Source organism: Pagrus major, chromosome 23 (genome assembly GCF_040436345.1).
Source record: "Pagrus major chromosome 23, Pma_NU_1.0".
Taxonomy (NCBI): domain Eukaryota; kingdom Metazoa; phylum Chordata; class Actinopteri; order Spariformes; family Sparidae; genus Pagrus; species Pagrus major.
This window is the reverse complement of record NC_133237.1, coordinates 5,938,139-5,955,890: the sequence shown is the minus strand read 5'-3', so window position 1 is coordinate 5,955,890 and position 17,752 is coordinate 5,938,139. Positions and strand designations below refer to the sequence as shown.

At 41.9% G+C, this 17,752-nt stretch overlaps 1 protein-coding gene across 1 annotated transcript; it reads left to right on the top strand.

Moving 5' to 3' along the window:
- The first annotated feature begins 954 nt into the window (after positions 1 to 954).
- Positions 955 to 17,296, top strand: evplb (envoplakin b). Its single transcript, XM_073494668.1, has 22 exons — positions 955 to 1,005; positions 5,073 to 5,172; positions 5,664 to 5,818; positions 6,017 to 6,140; positions 6,228 to 6,359; positions 6,448 to 6,489; positions 6,612 to 6,773; positions 7,067 to 7,174; positions 7,259 to 7,354; positions 7,460 to 7,570; positions 9,308 to 9,454; positions 9,554 to 9,708; positions 9,800 to 9,897; positions 10,024 to 10,196; positions 10,324 to 10,502; positions 11,448 to 11,586; positions 11,753 to 11,946; positions 12,113 to 12,263; positions 12,381 to 12,464; positions 12,576 to 12,710; positions 13,335 to 13,427; positions 13,566 to 17,296. The coding sequence occupies exons 1-22, from the start codon at positions 971 to 973 to the stop codon at positions 17,115 to 17,117; spliced, it is 6,165 nt and encodes a 2,054-aa protein (XP_073350769.1). The 5' UTR covers positions 955 to 970; the 3' UTR covers positions 17,118 to 17,296.
- Positions 17,297 to 17,752: the final 456 nt, after the last annotated feature.

The following is a 17,752-nucleotide window of genomic DNA, read 5'->3' as shown; positions in this document are numbered from 1 at the left end:
AGAAAATAGCAGTTGTTATTTCCAGATGATAACTCGAGATCTCGAGAAAACGAAACTTTGTTTTCCCGAGAAATTAACTCGTTATCACGGGAAAACGGAGGAAATAAAATGTATGAACGCACGGCCCTTTAGGGCTTCCGTAGATTTCATATCTCTGTAATACAAATTAACCGCCAGTTTCCTACCCGGAAGTAAATGTTGTTGCTACTTCGCCGTCATGGTGATTGGGTCTGTTATTATGGGAGGTGTACAGTCATGATACATCTATTTCCACGAATAACTCGCTCCACAAGACAGTGAGTCATCTACTGTGTCTACAACATCATCTGACGGCAACATAGGTGTACTTAAAGCTTTTCTTTCTGTGTAATGTTATGATCAACACTGTTTAAGTATGTCATCTTTCCAGTGTGGCAGCCTGAACAACTAATTAAGCACAGGCTTCTAGCTAGCTAGCTAGCTCCTGCTTCCTACTAGCTTATCATAACACACATAATAAGAACAAATTATGGATCTCATTTTAAATTTCACACGCTCCCTTACCTTGTCTGGTAGCCATTTGTTATTACACTCACGAATAAGACACACAAACATCCAAATCAAACATGGGCGTGTCAGGTTTATTTATACAATCATGTAGCTCGAACGTTTAAAGAGTTTAAAGTGTGGCATCAACAGCTTGTTTGCCTATCATGCTTTAAAACACACACACGCACACACACAATCATTTATTAGCTCCTTAAATATAAAGTGAGAGCGACGAGGGCTGTGAAGCGGCAGGATCGAGGAACAGGTCCGCCCGGTCTGCTCCTCCGCTGCTTTTACTGTCGACACACCTGTTGGCCTGGGAGGAGCTGAGACAGGTGGACGCTCCTTAAGGTGGAGCAGAGGCCTTGACAAGACAGACGAGAAGCAGTGAGAGGGACGAGGAGAGTGAGGAGTTAGAAGAAACACGCTCGGACCCCCCAAGATGTCGAAGGAATACTCTCCTGTGAAGATCAGCAAGTGAGTTCTGTCACCTTCCTGTGTGTGTGTGTGTGTTTGTGTGTGGGGGTGTGTGTTTGTGTTTGTGTGTGTGGGGGTGTGTGTGTGTGTCAGGTTACTTATAGTTTTATGTTACTGTCCCCTGTCTTATCTCCTTGTACTGGTTGTTTCTCCTGTAATCTGTGTCATGCTGCATGGGGGCACGTTTGTACCATGATCCCATTTGTGTTTGCACATGAGATGGCTGGTATAGCTCCCTGGACAACACAGGAGACAGGTGTCAAATTAAAGCAGCAATGACCTGACTGTTTCACTGTATATTCACTGTGTGTTAAAGACTTGAATTCATTATTGTAAAAACTAAAGATACGCGAAGGTCTTTTGAAAATGAATGAATCCTCCCTCTTCTCGTCCTGTACAACGTGTTGAGTGTCTTTTTGTCACCTCGCCTGACTCCATCACTCAACCACAGCACTTGTTTTTATCTTTACCCAAAGGGTGTAGCATCAACGTTTACTGACTCACTTAATACAGGTGCCACTCACCAGGCCAGTGTACTGACTCATATGGGGAAACACTGTGCCTTTAACTGCTCTTATTCAACCGAGACAGCGTATAATAGAGTGTGTAGCCTGTGGTTGTTTGAGTACATGAGTGAGTCGACTCTTGCCTCAATCAATCATGTTTTATGAAGTTACACATGGCAATAAATGTGTGGAGTCCTAGAGGTTTGATATTGTGCAACCTCTCAAAGCGATTAGGTGTTTATCTCCTGTCGGTGCAATATGTCACCCAAGGGGGACACATACTGTTGAACATTCCTGTCCAGGAGATAGGAGGGGCTGAGGGAGCGTCAGGGCAGGGTGTTTCTGCTGCAAGGTCTGTTTGTCTTCATCGTAATAGTGACACTTGAGCTTGAAAAGAAGTGAGTGAGTCAGTTAGAGAGTGCATAATGTGCTGCTGGCATGTATTCACACTGTTTCTGATATACAGGGTGATAATTCAGGATTTTGGCAAGAAATAGCTTTGCATTAGGACAGAGCATGAAACAGTAACAGTTTTCAGTCATGAATGGACTCAGCCACATGTTGGACCTTTGCAGCAGAGATAAGAGCCTGTTTGATTAAAGGAGCACTATAAACTATTCTGTTACAAGTAAAAGCATTGAAAAAAATACTTGAAATATGAAAAGTGAGCAAAAAATGTCTGTTATGCTATTATTTATTATATCATGCATTAATCTGGAGGCCAGAGTTTATTGTTTTAGTTGAATAGGAACACATTTTTAACAATTGTATATGGGATTATTCAATTCTTTGATTTGTAAAAAATCTGAAAATATTCATAAACACCTGTCACAGTTACCAAACGTGAATCCTTCACAATTCTTGTCTTGTTTTTTTTCAAATACCCACATTTGAGAACCTGGAAGCATAAAAATATTTTGCATTAGAAATGACATAAACGATAATTAAAGGGGCACTATGTCGTTTTGGCAAAGAAATCCAAACTCAGAATTTTTATATTTACAATATTATGAGGTAGAAGTAAAAACTGTGTTATAGCTATAATATTTATTTTTTCCATAATCAAACAAAAAAGCTGTTCTCAGAGGAAAATAAGGTACCCAGAACACTGTTTGAAGCTAGAAAGGTGGCAGGGTCCGTCACATATAAACATAGTAAAACAGTATGAAATTGTCTGGTCCTTTACGGTCTGTTTGTTTATTTAGTTATTCAGTCATGAAAAAAATCAATGAAGTCAATGAAATGTAATTTGACTTATTGACTGACTTCAGCTCTACTTGTATACACTGTTGGGGGTCTGAGAGAATAATTTACTGTTCCATCCAAAACTAAAACAACGACATTACTCTTATCAGATGGAGGACCCTGGGACAAAAACTTATCAAATGGGGGTCCATGGTTGAATTTCTCTCACTTATGGGGTCCTTGATGTGGAAAAGTTTGAAAATTTCTGGTCTGATGCATCAAGATTTTCTCATATGTTTTATATGCATAACATATGAAAATGACAAGCCTTTAAGATATGATAAACCTTCATTGATAACCAGCTGTCAAATAAATGTAGAGGAGTAAAAAGTTGAACATTTCCCCTGAATTTAAGCACAGTAGAAGTATGAAGTGGCATGACAAGACAATACTCAAGTAAAGTACAAGTACCTCATGTTTAAATCGACAGTAAATGTACTTCACATTCCACCACTGGAAGCAATAAAAAAAAATCACTGGCACACAAAGTAATTGTCCTCCATTCCTCCGCCTACTACGAGCCATAATGTCTGACTACAACTGTCACAGCCCCACTGGAGATTAGTGATACTGTTCATTTGATAAGAGCTGAATGGAAGGGTGTGACAGACACGTTCATCTCAGCAGTGTCACACATGAACAGACAACATTCCTGACCCGCCCACCCCTCTACTAGTGTCCCCTGGGTCCTGGTGAGGGTGTGTCAGAATAAATAGTTGGCTTTCATATAACAGTGGAGGAGGAATGACAGAACAAACACCCAGAGAGCACAAACAGGTCTGCAGGATGTGTTGATGAGTCACATGCCAGCAAAGGAATCTTTTTTGTTCTTCACGTTCACTTTGGTGTCAATTAATCACAAGAAGAACAGAAGTAACGTCGTCAAGCTGCTAAAGCAGCTCTTTCAATACAAATATACATTTCCAACCCTGTCGTGGGAAGTAATTAATTACATTTACTCAAGTACTGTACTGTGGGGTATAATTTTCAGTCACTTTGAGTATTTTCAGTTTATACTTCTACTCTAGTACATTTCAATGGGAAATATTGCACTTTTTACCCCACTACAATTATCTGATAGCTCCTTTTCTTATTAGTTACTCTGAATATCAAGATTACACACAACATCTAATCAACTTCTTAAATATGATGCATTTATAGACTGAACTACCTGACAGAATATAACCTCAACCAGCATTAGTCATTATAACACAGTAATATAGCAGTCGTATAGGAGTAATTCTGCTTTTAAGTGCATTTTACTGCTAATACCTTTGTTCTTCTACTTAAAGGTCCAGTGCGTAGGATTAGGGAGGATCTATTGGCGGCCATTTTCCTCTGACGTCACATTCATTGCCAAACTGTGTAATTACGACACTGCATGATGCACTGTGGCCCAAACACACTTTTCCCCATAATCTTACATTTTAATAGAAGCTGTAAAACGGTAGCAACATTTTTTTGAGTGTCACGACCCCCCGTGAAATTAGTCATTTCACTATCAGAATTTGCTCCATTTGGGCCAATAACATTTAGAAAGTCTAGAAGAGCTGTGTGATGAAATCTTTTTATCCCCATTCAAGCTAGCCGGGGACTAAACTGGAAGTTAGCCGCCTCCAGGTCGAAAATAAAACAATATATTTGATAAACCATTAGCTATTGCTATTGCTAGCAGATTTGCGTCAATGTTTGAGAATTGACTTGTGCCTTTCCTGTCATATCATGTAACACTATGAAACAGCAATGTCAGCTAGAAGGTGGTCGAATGCTAACATTAGCAGAACAGAAGTCATCGAGGGTTATCAAATATGTTTTACCTTGAAATATTGTCTTTTCAGTTCCTGATTAATCTGTAAAATAACTTTTGGTCAGATTCCCTACGAAGCTAAGAATCTTTATGTTTTCGTTACCTTAGAATGAGTCTTTTATATCTACAGAGGGAGCGGGTCCCCTTCGAAGGAGTCCACCATGTTTCTACAGTAGCCCAGAACAGACAAACCAAACATTTGCTCTAGAGAGGGCCTTTCGTGTTTGTAGCAGCCACAGTAGAGGGTAAAGTGAGGGTTATTCAGTTGGTTGCAATCTGCAAGTACACTGCTATAGATGCGGATCGAACCCTACACACTGGACCTTGACTTTAACTTGTAGTATTTCTACATTCTAGTACTGCTGTGTTTCCTGAAGTAAAAGATCTCAGTACCTCCTTTAATCACAGTAACAAGAGTATACCTGTCTTCAAAGGATGCCAAGAAACATCTGGAGCTTCTGCAGACAATCATATCGTTTTGACTGTCCCGTTTCTGTGTTTTTACCCAGGAGTCAAGCCAATGACCTGGCGGTGCTGGTTTCTCGCATGCAGAAGTATGCAGACAAAGTAGAGAAGAACATCCTGCAATCAGAGGAGCTGCTGGATGAGGTAAGAATTCTCTAGAGCTGGAGGCTTTGAGACCTGAACAAGAGAGCACAAAAATACTTATTGTGATACTAGAAAGCTGTTACCTGATCAGTTTTGACCTATAAATTCTCAGTAATAAAGGCTGAGTTCACAAGTTTAATTGACTGAAACGCTGCTGTTGTGATGGAAATACAATATGTGGTCTCTGTGAGAGTAAAGGGTACGACCATCTTTGTTTGTTCTTTGCTAAATTTTCATGTTTTCTTTATTTTTATTGAATATACAGTACTTGTAAATAAAAACGTATTAAAAAACTTTTTCGACGGAAAAGTATCAGAACTAATGCAAAATAATTTTTTGGCATGTGCAGCACTCATAGCCCTGGAACAATTGTGATATGATTTCCAGTTATTTGATAAAATTTCAAGATATTATTCAACAAAACGTCAAACTTTTCTTCAAAAGTTTGAACCTCACAAACACACTGCTCTGCTCTTTTGGCTCCTGTGCAGGATAAAGTGCGTGATGGGAAGAAAATGACCCTGATCCACCAGAAGGTGAACGCAGAAAACCTGGCGGAGGCTGAGCTGCTGCTGAAAGACCTCTTCATGGACGTAGACAAGTCCAAGAAGCTGCAGCACCCGCAGGCTCTGGAGATAGAGAAAGAGTGAGTTTATTCTGAGGTGTCACAGACGAACTAACACACAAGCGCAGGCACAATGCCAGCAGACACACCTAAAACTCGAAATGTTACATGCCATCGAGGTATGCTGGCCAACAAAAGCATAGTTTCTGCATTTTCTTCTACTGATCTCCACCCATGTACTTTCCGGTGACTGAAATACGTCTGTGTCTCCTTTATCAGTGTGAAAAATCTGCATGATCGCTGGGCGAGGGACTGTGCCACCCACAGGGAACTGTATAACCAGAAACTAGGTTTGGAGCCGACACAGAAGATCAGCTGGGGTCCACTGCTGGATGAAAAACAAGTCAGTTTGAGCTTTAGGTTAATCTGTAGTAGCTAAACATCTTTGTGATTGTGAAGTGTAACAGGGTTGAAATGCTGTGATTTACAGAAACAGATAAATTCAGAGGCATATGGCCCCAAGCTGACGGATGTAGAGAAGCAGATTGCAGCACACAACATTCTGCACCAGGCGATCGAGGCCTACGACACCCAGCTGCAGCCCAGTACCACCACATCACAGGTACATGCACCGGTACATCAACTCATGCATGCACGCTGCAGGACGACATGCAGGATGGATCATTTATCTTCTTTTTCTTTGTTATTAGGAGAAGTACGACGCCCTCAGAGCGAAATATGCTAAACTTCTTGTGAGTTGGTTGTTTTTTTTTGTTGTTTTTTTGCACTTGTTGACTCTAAGGCTTTCAGTCAAGTTCAGAGTGATTTATATATGTAATGTGTACATCTTGCATGCATGTTGTGTGTTCTGCAGGAGAGCTCCAAGCAGAGACGCAACCACTTGGCCTCTCTGTACGAGTACATGCAGAGCTGCAGTAAGGAGCTGGTCTACCTGTCAGGCCAGCAGGAGAGGATCCTCAAAAGAGACTGGAGTGATCGCATGGCTGACCCCAAAAGCGTCCGCATGGAGTATGAGGTGAGGAGACAGCCACTGCGTGTGTCCTGATGGTGACGTTGGTAAAAGGCAGACGTCCTTACTGATTTTTAATGTTGTGATCAGAGAGAGAAGCTGAGGAAAGAAGAACACTTCATTTTGTCTGTTAGCTTGCCTTCAAGCACAATCCTCTCGGGGCCCGCTGCAGCAGCTTGAGACCCAACTGGTGTAACCAGTACGGTACACAGTAACGGCTAAGCTGCAGGGAGAATCTGATTTGAATGCTTGAAACATTTTCATGTCTCCTACATCTCGCTGTCTCTGTTTATACACAGAAATTCAAAAATGGTGGACTACTAGCACATGAGAGTGAGATCAACCAGCTGCAGGAGGAAGGAGATCGTTTTGTTGAAAAGAGACACCCAGGCAGCCCAGCAATACAGGTATCTTCTCTGTCAGACACAGTGTTATGACTCGAAATCAATCATACTGAGCAGATTATAATCAAATTGAATTGTTTTTGTCAGTTACACAGAGATGCTGTGCAGGCCGAGTGGCAAGCCTTCCTCAACTTATGTCTAGCCCAGGAAGCACATCTGGACAACATTGAGAACTACAGGAAGGTAAAGAGCCTCTGACACTATGACCCACCGTGCTCACGGTTTCTCTACTAAATCCACCAGCTCACTGCAGCTCATTGTTAAGAAGAGACTATTTGTTCAATGCAGTTCCAGGTGGATGCAGAGACGTTGTCCGAGTCCCTGGAGAGACTCAATTCCACTCTGGATCCAAAGTCTCTTGCAGGCAAGAGCAACTCTGAGGTCCTGCTGGCGCTGGAGGTATGACTGTGTTTTGTTATGGTTTCTGGAGCATTAGCTGGAGCATCATTAGCATAAGTCCCCCCCAAAAACTCTTCTGTCATACGACAAACGCGAAAATGTTCGCACAATCTTGCAGTGTTGAAGAAAGTGAGAAAAAAACAAACATACATGCAAATAGTGGGCTAAAACTACCCTATTCTGCAATATACACATATGATTTCACATTGAATTATAACATTCAGTCGTTTTTAAAGCACTCTGGAGGAGCTATTTCTAAAGCAACATTATGTAGAAATTGGAATTTTGTTCCATTTGGTGCCACCCACAGTTTCTGAGTGCAACACCACTGTCATAAATACAAATCCCAGGTCTGTAACAATTTGTAAGACGTAATGTAGGTGCTAACTACAAACAAAACTCATTACGTCATAACGATGGTATGTGTTGAAAACTTGCATGTTGAAGTAAACATGTATGTGACACTGATTCTGCCCTCACTGGAGTTACATAGTGCAGAAACAAGTGATGGGGGCGGAATGGCTGAAACTGAGACATCATTCACCCACAAGACACTGTACTGTAAGCATGATTTTGAAGCTGTAATTTTAGTAGTAGGAGGAAAAGTGGAGGATTTATATGTCACTTATTTTAGTTTTCAGTTTGAGAAGTTTCCTGTTCAGTTGTACAAGTTTTACTCACAGTGTTCAGCTCACTGCCTGTGTTGACTTGCAGTGTTTGTTTAGTCTTTGCACAGTTTGTAGGCTTGTGTTCCAAGAAGCAGGTTTACGGAATAACCTGATCAACTTTTTTGTGTCTAACCCAGAGCAGAGCCTTCATGTATAAAACAAAAAAAAAAAAAAAAAAAGAAGAAATAAAGCAAATTTAGCAAAGTCTTAAGTGTGATTCTGTGGTGCAGACTGCAGTATCTGAATCATTTCTAAGCGTAAGAAACTAAAAAACTACAACTATATCTTCCCACAATGCCCTCTCTCAACCCCTGAATCAGCCAATCAGCGGGCCTCCAAATGTTACAACTCTGTCTTATCAATTATCAGCTTCATGCTCATAATCATCTGAAGAATAGATGATTCATTTTTTTCTTTTTATAAAAGAGAGCATGCAAAATCCTTTTAAATAATAGTTTTAACAGTTTATTATTTAGTGTTTTTTAAACTTTTTGTATTTCTCAGCTGATGTAATAAACATTTAAAATTGTATAATTGCTACACAGTAGATGTGTTTCATGTGAACAATGGAAAGGATCACACTAACATGTGAACGTTTGATTGTATTGAAGCTGCAATATGTAACTACATATATTCTTGATTATCATCAGAGTAAATGAGTAACTGCAGCTGCTGTTAGCTAGTTAGCTCAGATAGCAGTGCACCTAGTGGTCCACACAGGGAGCTTGGAGCAACAGGGTAGTGTTGGTGTTTACATTGCTAGAACAGAAGCTTTGGACAGGGATGGGCTGGGGCTAGCTGGTTAGCATGCTAACTTCAGTAGATATTTCTGCAACACAAGACATAGATGTCATAATGTTAAAAGTGTTTTGTCTTTACATTCTGTTGATAATTTAAGTACATTTTTTAATGTTGTCAACTTAAATTCGTACAGATTGCACCTTTAAAATTGAACATAATCCAGGCTTTGGGACAGACCTTGAACCTTACATTAACAAATGTACATTAAAGATGTATTCAGATGATTATTTACTGGTTTGCTTCTTCTCTTACTCACTATTACCTTCAGGGAGATGAACCAGCAGTGAAGAGGAACGAGCAGCGACTGGCGGCCCTCAAGGAGCTCAGCAGCAGCGTCGTGCCCCTGAAGTCACGCCGAGTCCAGCCCACTAAACCCACCACTGCAGTGTCCCTGTGTGACTGGGCAGATGAAGAGGTAGGATGTGATCAGTGGCCGTTTGCAGGCTGTACAGGATGATTGAAAAGGCAAAATATTCTGTTTGTGGTATCTGAATTTGATCTCCATCTGTTTCAGGACACAGTGAGGCGCGGTGAGGTGCTAAACTTAAAGTCCAACTCTGATATTAAGGACTGGGAGCTTCAGGACAGCAGAGGGAAAACCAGAACCCTCCCTGGGGCGTGTTTCATGGTCCCACCGCCTGATGCTGAGGCCCAGGAGAAAGTAGACAGGTACAGAGTACAAACTCATGATCGGCAGAATATTTAACTTCCATTGTTTTTTATGTGATTGATGAAACACTGTGTGTCTGTGTGTGTTCAGTCTGGACAGAGCCCTGAGTGGCCTGAAGAGACGTAGATCTACGCTCATGACCTCCCTGAAAAACCCCACAGTGGAGGTGGTTCGCCCTCAGAAGACAGGTGAGAAAAAATACACCACAACATATTTTGTTTTCCCAGGCTATGAGATTACAAAAGACACTCAGATGTATTATTTGAGCTTATCTAACTTGTTACTCTAGAATCATTGTCTTTGCTCTTCCTCAGTCACTGTACAAAGTGCTCCAGAGGATCCCAGAGCTGCAGAGTTGGCCAATGAATTAGACAGGATCAGCAGAGCCCTTGAACAGTGCGAAGAACAAATCCAGGGTCGACTCAGAGCACCGCTGGACAACCGCAGCCCCACACAGGACCTGGCCAACCGGCTGCAAGAACACGAGGTTAACATGAGCAACATAATGTTTTCATAATGTGATCTTATGAGCTTACATTTAATCATTTTCAGAGTGTTGTACTCACTTCGTCCACACGCGTCCGTCTTATTGTCTTGACCGACTTTCTCTCCAGAAATCTGCTCAGGCTGTCAGAAAACTGGAGTCTGAGAAGGCTGCAGTGCAGAGAGAGATGGGGCCTATTCTGGCCAAGAAACCCCTGGGACCCACCACTTCCAGCCTGCCCCCCAAACTCAGCGCTGTCAACAACAAGATTGATGACATCAACACCCTCATTGATCTTTATAGTAAAAAGTAAGAAGAAGTTATATCTTGTAGCACAGTGTAGTATGTTACCCTTGCCAGAAATACAGTAAATACAGTTAAACATATATTTTTAATGTACATATTTACATTACATATTGACATCATTTGCCCAGAAATGTCACGTCTTTGTAGTCAAATGTTGCACTATAAAAAACCTGGCATAGTTTACTGTTAACGACGCTGGTTAGCTTTAGCGGGTAACATGTAATATACACAAAATTTTTTAGGAGAGTTTATTATTTTTTTGGGCCTTATAGATTAAAAGTAGTTGACCACTCTAAGTGTAAACTTATGTTTACATGCTAGCGAAATAAGTTATCAGGAAATGTTCTAATTTACAGTGAAACTGTAACTTTAAAAGCAGAAACAAGAATGAAACTCTTGTGAGATCCGTTCCTTTATCTGGTTCTGCACAAATAGTTAATGGGGTCTGTTCTGGGCCACTATCCAAGTTTTGTGGTGATCTGTTCAGTAGTTTTTGTGTAATCTTGCTGACAAACCAACCAATCAACAGACAAACATGGGCAAAACATAATCTCCTTGCCGGAGTTAATTACAGATTATTCCTGTTAAAAATGAAAAGCTGTCTTCATATGAGCAGTAAGACTTACACTTACTCAATTCAACATCCTCAGGATTTTTTCTAATTTATGGTAGCTAATGTTAGCAAAAATATTGCTTTATAACTTCCTGTTACAACTGTTACAATAGTTTAGCATCTACTGTTTAGCATAACAATCGTTTAGCATTTAGCATTGTCCCATAATGGTCATTTGCAGCCACAGTGCCTGTTTTTTAGCAAAACTTACAAAGTTTACATTTATTTTATTTTAGGCAGGCAGCACATCTACAAGTACACATCTTTATTAAGAAAAAATATATTCTGAGTGCTTTTTTGTGTTTTTACCTCTCATGTCTCTCCTCTAACCACAGAGCTACAGCCTCCATGTACCTGGAGAAGCAGATGAAGAATGTGGACAGCATCGTCTCTGGGTTTGAGGAGCAGCTAGCCAAAGATGGAGTCATTCCTGATGAGAAAAAGGCCCTTCAGATTCGCAACCAGCAGCTGCAGGTGTCGTGTTTTATAATGCAACCAAAACAGTCAAATATTTAACCATTTCAGGATAGGCTCACATAATTATGAGAAGAAAGAAGGAATACAAACCTACATGTATGGTGTTTTCTTTTTGTTTTTTTACTTTTACTTTATCTCTGTTCTTTCTCCTAATGCCAACCAGGCAATGCGTAAGGACGTCGCCTCAAAGACGAATGAGTTGAATAAATTAGGCAGAGACTTGGACCTGACAGAGCAAGCATGCAGCCCCCTGCAGCAACGTTTCAATGAATACTGTCCTGACATCCGGCGCCAGGAGGATGAGGTGAAGAAGCTGAACAACCGTTATGCGATTGTCAATAATCAGCTCCAGGAAAGGTGAGTCAAAAAAAAAGATTCAAGCATTTTTGTAACTGTGTGTGGCTCTGTGTTTTTTCTTTTTCTAACTTCTCTGATGTCCTGACAAATATGTTTTTATTTCAATTTCATTCGTGAAGAGGAGTTTTTTTTTAAAAATTATATATATGTATATTTTTTCCTTTAGGTCTGCTCTTATAAAGGAAGCAACCAGTAAAAATCAAGATTTCCAGAATGGTCTTCAGTCACTGGATTTCTTCTTGGTCAACTTGCCAAATAATGCCATTAAACCTACTGATGATGTGGAGCAGATAAAAGCCAAGCAGAATTCTCAAAAGGTAAGTGAATGTATTTGTTTACAAACTATATATCTCCAACCTCTATGTACAACTAACTCATATGTGTTTCAACAATGGCCTAACACTGCTTGTTTTTGGTTTGCTTGTCCTGTTTAGAGAGTGATGGAGGACATCAGGAGTAAATCAAAGGAGTTAGACCATGTCAGGGGTCTTTCCCGTGATCTCCAGAGAGTCTTAAATGTGAGTACAGAGACTACTATTACTCTTATTTACCATTTGCAACTTCAAGGGTAAATAGCTTTGTACTTCCAAGTGCTTAATCCTTCAATGTTTAAATATATTTCCTTTCAGGAGCATGACGTTAAGTCAAAAACTTACAGTGGCACTCTAAATGATGACGATGATGACGAGGAGGATGACGACGATGATGAACCAATCCTAAAGAGACGTCAAACTTTAACCATGGCTCAGGCTGTTCAGAGAAAGGTGCAGTTATAGACAGCCTAAGGGCCCATGTTCACATGTGTTTTTTTTCTGGGCATCAGTGCCTAGAGAAAAAGTGCTGCTCCCAGCTTCTTTTTTCAGAGTGCTATGCCTTTCTTGTGCGGCTGCTTGGAGTGCTTTGATTTGAAAATCTCTCAACTTTTCAGAGAGGCACTGGTGGCTTCACCAGCCAATTAGGCAGCCAATAATATATTCGTTTAGTTGGGACTCGCCACCCGTCACCCCGGTAATCCAGAAAATCGAGGAGAAGCTTGTTCTGTCTGTGTCTTTCTATCCTGAGCTTTGTCAGATGGAAACTCTCAAAACAGAGAAAGAAAAGTCCATTTGTGGGAGCTGGTTGTCTGTACACTGAATGTTGATGGTGAGTGTTGCACTTTAATCACCCTATGCGTTACCATGGCGTTAGTAGCTGTCAATCAAAACCAGTGTGCAGTGTTTTTTCTCTCAGCGCACAAGCACTTCATCCCAGTGCTCCTAAGCACACCGCCAACACTTTTCTGCCCAAAAAAACGCTGTGGACACGGGTCCTAAAGAAAACTAAGAACTCATGATGCCTCTCTACTTTTCAACTGCAATTTTAACTTTGCCTTCTGCCTCTAACTACAGGAGAAAAACCTTCTGAACCTTTTCTCTGAGGTGTCTGCAGAAAATGACCAGCTACTCAGCCAGCTGGAAGTAGCAAAGAACATCAAGGCCAGGGTATGATATATGGAATCCGAATCAAATCATTAACAGTTTTCACTGATAGTAACAGTAGAAGCATTCTTCCCTAAAATTATTGTTGTCAGTTGGTCTGAAGTGAACATTTCTCTCTTACATCCTTTTATTCATTCCCAGAATGAAGACAAAGTCAGTCAGGCGGTTGTCAGTCAGCAGCTGCAGCTACAGAGCCAGAAGAAGGACCTTGAGGAGAGTGTTAGTCTGAAAAATGAATTAAGTGAGGAGACTGAAAGGCGCTTACATGCGGAAAAAGACCTGGAAACATATCGCAGGCGGTATTTGTCTCTGAAAAGCAGGAGAGGAGTGGAGAGGCTGGAGGAGAAGGAGGTGGTGCAATACTACCGTGACCCCAAGCTGGAGATGGAACTACAGTCCCTGAAAAAACGGATTCAGGATGAAACTTTCAAAAGGTCAAGATTCGATTCAGAGATAGAAATTTTAAACGAGAAGATTATCAAAATGGAATTGCAGATGACTACAGTTGAGCCTAAACTGGTGACCAAGATACTGACTGAGTATGAGAGAGATCCGCAGCTTGACAAAGAAGCTGCCAGGATTAGAGATGAGATACAGAGGATACAACTGGAGCTCCAAACAAGAGATACCGAGACTGTTCATGTGAAAACTGAGCTCACTGTTCTCGCTCAGCAGAAACCCAAAATCAGGGAGAGAGTTGTTCAGAAAGAGGTGGTGAGGTTTGAAAAGGATCCAGAGATGCTGAAAGATGTTTTCATGTGCCAGAGTGATATTGCAGCAGAGGAATCCCATTGCAAGTCTCTGAACGACAGCATTTTTGCCACAAGGAGCCAGATAAACACACTGGAGAGGGTAATTCCCACCATCCAACCCAAGATTGTCTCCAAGGTGGTTAAGAAAGTACAGCAAGATCCAGAAACGCTTGAAGAGTCGAAGAAACTACGAACGGCCTTGGAGGAGGAGAAAGATGAGATTGCCATCTTGCTGAAGGACCTGACAACCCTTCAGCTACGCTATAGTGAAGTGGATAAGCTCAGGCCTAAAGTTGAGGTCAAAGAGATCATCAATGAGATCTACAGAGTTGATCCTGAGACAGAAGTTGAGCTGGTTCGTCTGAGGAAAGAGCTGCAGGAAACAAGCCGTAACCGCACAGACATGGAGAAAGAAATCACCACAGTGATAGCCACTCTGACTACCCTGCGTGCTCAGAAACCCAAAGTGGAGTACAAGGAGGTGACCCAGGAGGTGATCAAACAAGAGAAAAGTCCAGAAGTCATCAGGGAATTACAGAGGCTAAACAACCAAGCGTCCCGTCTGCAAGTCAACTATGACACTACATTTGAGCTGCTTACCAGACTCCTTAAAGAGAGAGACGAGTTGAAGGCAGAAAAATCCAAGGTGGAGACCAAGTTAGTCAATAAAGAGCTCATCAAATATGAGAATGATCCTCTCCTTGAGAAAGAGGCTGACAGACTTCGGAGGAATGTAAGAGAAGAGATTCAGCAACGGCGCAGTGTGGAGGAGTGTGTCTTTGACCTCCAGAACCAATACATTCTTCTTGAAAGGCAGAAGCCAGAGGAGAAGATTGTAACACAGGAAGTGGTGCGTCTTCAGAAGGACCCCAAGCAGATTCTGGAGCATGAGAAGTTGAACAGGAACCTGGACGAGGAAATTAAAGTCCGTAGACAGCTTGAATTGGAGGTCAGACAGCTCAGAGCATTGGTTCAAGAAAAAGAGAGTACCCTGGCTCAGATGGATGATCGTCAGAAGAAGATCCAAATAGAGTCGGAGCTCAGACAGATCAAATCTCGCATTTATGAACTTGAAAATGCTCCTCTGCCCGTTGAGGAAAAGATTGTCATCCAGGAGATCCTCAAAGTGGAGAGGGAGCCTCAGCTTGAAAAACTTATTGATGGTTTACGTGACGACTTGGAGACTGAGGGCACTAATATCCGTAATTTTGAGAGAGAAATTCGCAACCTGAGGGTCAAGTTTGAAGTTCTGCAAAAGGAGAAGTCTGTTGAGAAGGTTGTTTACAGAGAAGTTGTTCGTGTAGAGAATGACCCAGCAGTGGAAGCTGAACTTGAACATCTAAGACAGGTAGTAACACAGGAGAGAAATCTCAGGCGTGACCAGGAGGATACACTTCAGAACATCAACATCAAAATAACCCATCTGCAGACGTCGAAGACTGTAACTTCTCAGGAGGAGACTACTCTCATCACCAACAGAGATGCTCAGCAGAGAGAGAAGGAGGATCTCCTCAGACAGCTCAAAATACTGGAGTCTCAAAGACAGAACATCACTATAACCTTCCAGCAACAGTCCAAGCTGATGAGTGAGAGAAACCAGTTGGCGCGGCACAGGAGTCTTAAAACATCCTCTGAAATGCAACGTCTGGAGAAAGAAATCCTCGACGAAAAAGACAAAATACACCAGAAAGATTCACTCATCATTGAGCTGCAGGACAGCATTAAAAAAGAAGACCATTCTGAAACTCAAACCAGAGAGGCAAGTCTTTCCACGAAAATCACCATCTTGGATCCAGAAACGGGTAAAGACATGTCTCCCTACGATGCTTACATGCATGGCCTAATTGAACGTGACCACTACATTAAGCTGTCAAAGTTGGAGTGCGACTGGGAGGAAATCACTTCAACTGGTCCAGATGGGGATACAACAATTCTGCAGGATCGCAAAAGTGGAAAGCAGTACTCTATCAAGGATGCTCTGAGAGATGGTCGCTTGACCCAACTTGATCTGATGCACTACAAGGAAGGGAACATGCACATTTCTGAGTTGGCCCTCCTTGTTGTAGGGGAAACCAAACCGCCCTACGTTCCTCCAGTAACAATCCCAAGATCACCCACCAGACCCGGCCCAATGTCTCCAATGTCTCCTATCTCTCCTTTGAACTCCATGCAATCCTCCCTTAGGTCCTCCTACACCAGCCTTAACACTCACCTTAGTGGCAGTTTGAACAACCTCAGTGGCCTCAACACTCACCGTAGTTCCAGTTTGAACAACCTCACTGCTTCAGCTGGTGACGAGTATTTCCCAATCTCTGGTATTTTTGACACCACCACTGAAAGCCGCATGTCTGTGAGAAGTGCCCTGACCCGCAGACTCATTGATAATGACACAGCTCTGACGCTGCTGGAGGCACAAGCAGCCTCCGGTGGAATCGTTGATCTCAACAAAAAGGACAAACTGTCCGTCCACAAGGCAGGCGCACAAGGTTTAATTGACCAAGGTCACATGTACAAGCTTCTGAATGCCCAGAAGGCCTTCACTGGAGTTGAGGATCCAGTGACCAAAGAGCGACTCGCAGTGGGACGGGCAGCAGAGAAAGGGTATATGCCCCGAGAAAATGCCAGGAGGTACATGGAGGCGCAGTATCTGACTGGTGGGTTGGTGGACCCCGCTAAAGCAGGCCGCATCAATGTCCAAGAAGCTCTTGCCGACAATCTAATTGACAGCACAACTGCTGATCACCTGCTAGATGAGACTTCCCACACAAAAGAGCTGGTGGACCCAATCACTAAAGAGAAGATATCATACAAGCAGGCGATGGATCGGTGTAAGAGAGACATCAGCACGGGGCTCCTGCTGCTTCCTGCAGCCTCCACTGATGCCTCAAATGCCCCGTCATACTCAAACTTTAGGTTCAATTCCCCCTACGGCAAATACTAGATGTTAAGTTTAAGATGTACCATGTTATATTTGCTGCAGCCACTGGTGCTAGAGGGTGTACGATAATGCTGTCTAGTAAAAGATTGACATGTTCATACACATACTTGGGAAAAACTTTTTGGTTAAACTGTACATTTGGGTCTGTTTTTTTCAATGTAATTTAGGGGTCTGCTGTTGAAACGAGGGTAATATTTGTTGGTAAACTGTTTTTTTTCACCGCTTTAAAAGTAAATAAACTCCACAAGCCTCACATATATTTTTCTGTCCTGTTATTTAAAATATTAAAAGGGTGAATCATAGAAACATAAGTAAGTAAATCGAGTCAAGTTAATTCAAAAACTACAGAAGGTTTGGGGTTTTCACCTGTGATAATGCTGGCAATCTTATGATGGTCCTCAGTCTGACCTCTTGTTTTTACTTATGCTAGCAGCTCAGGCTCAAATGATGGCAGTGTTGGTCTGTCTGTCACTCAATGGTCGATCCACCTTTTTCGTCCAAATATCTCAACAACTTGACAGATTTCAATGACATTTGGTGCAGACATGTTTGGTGCCCAGAGGAAGATTCATAATGACTTTGTTGTTCCCCCAACTTTTACTCTACTGCCAACATGAGGTTGACATTTGTTGTTTAAG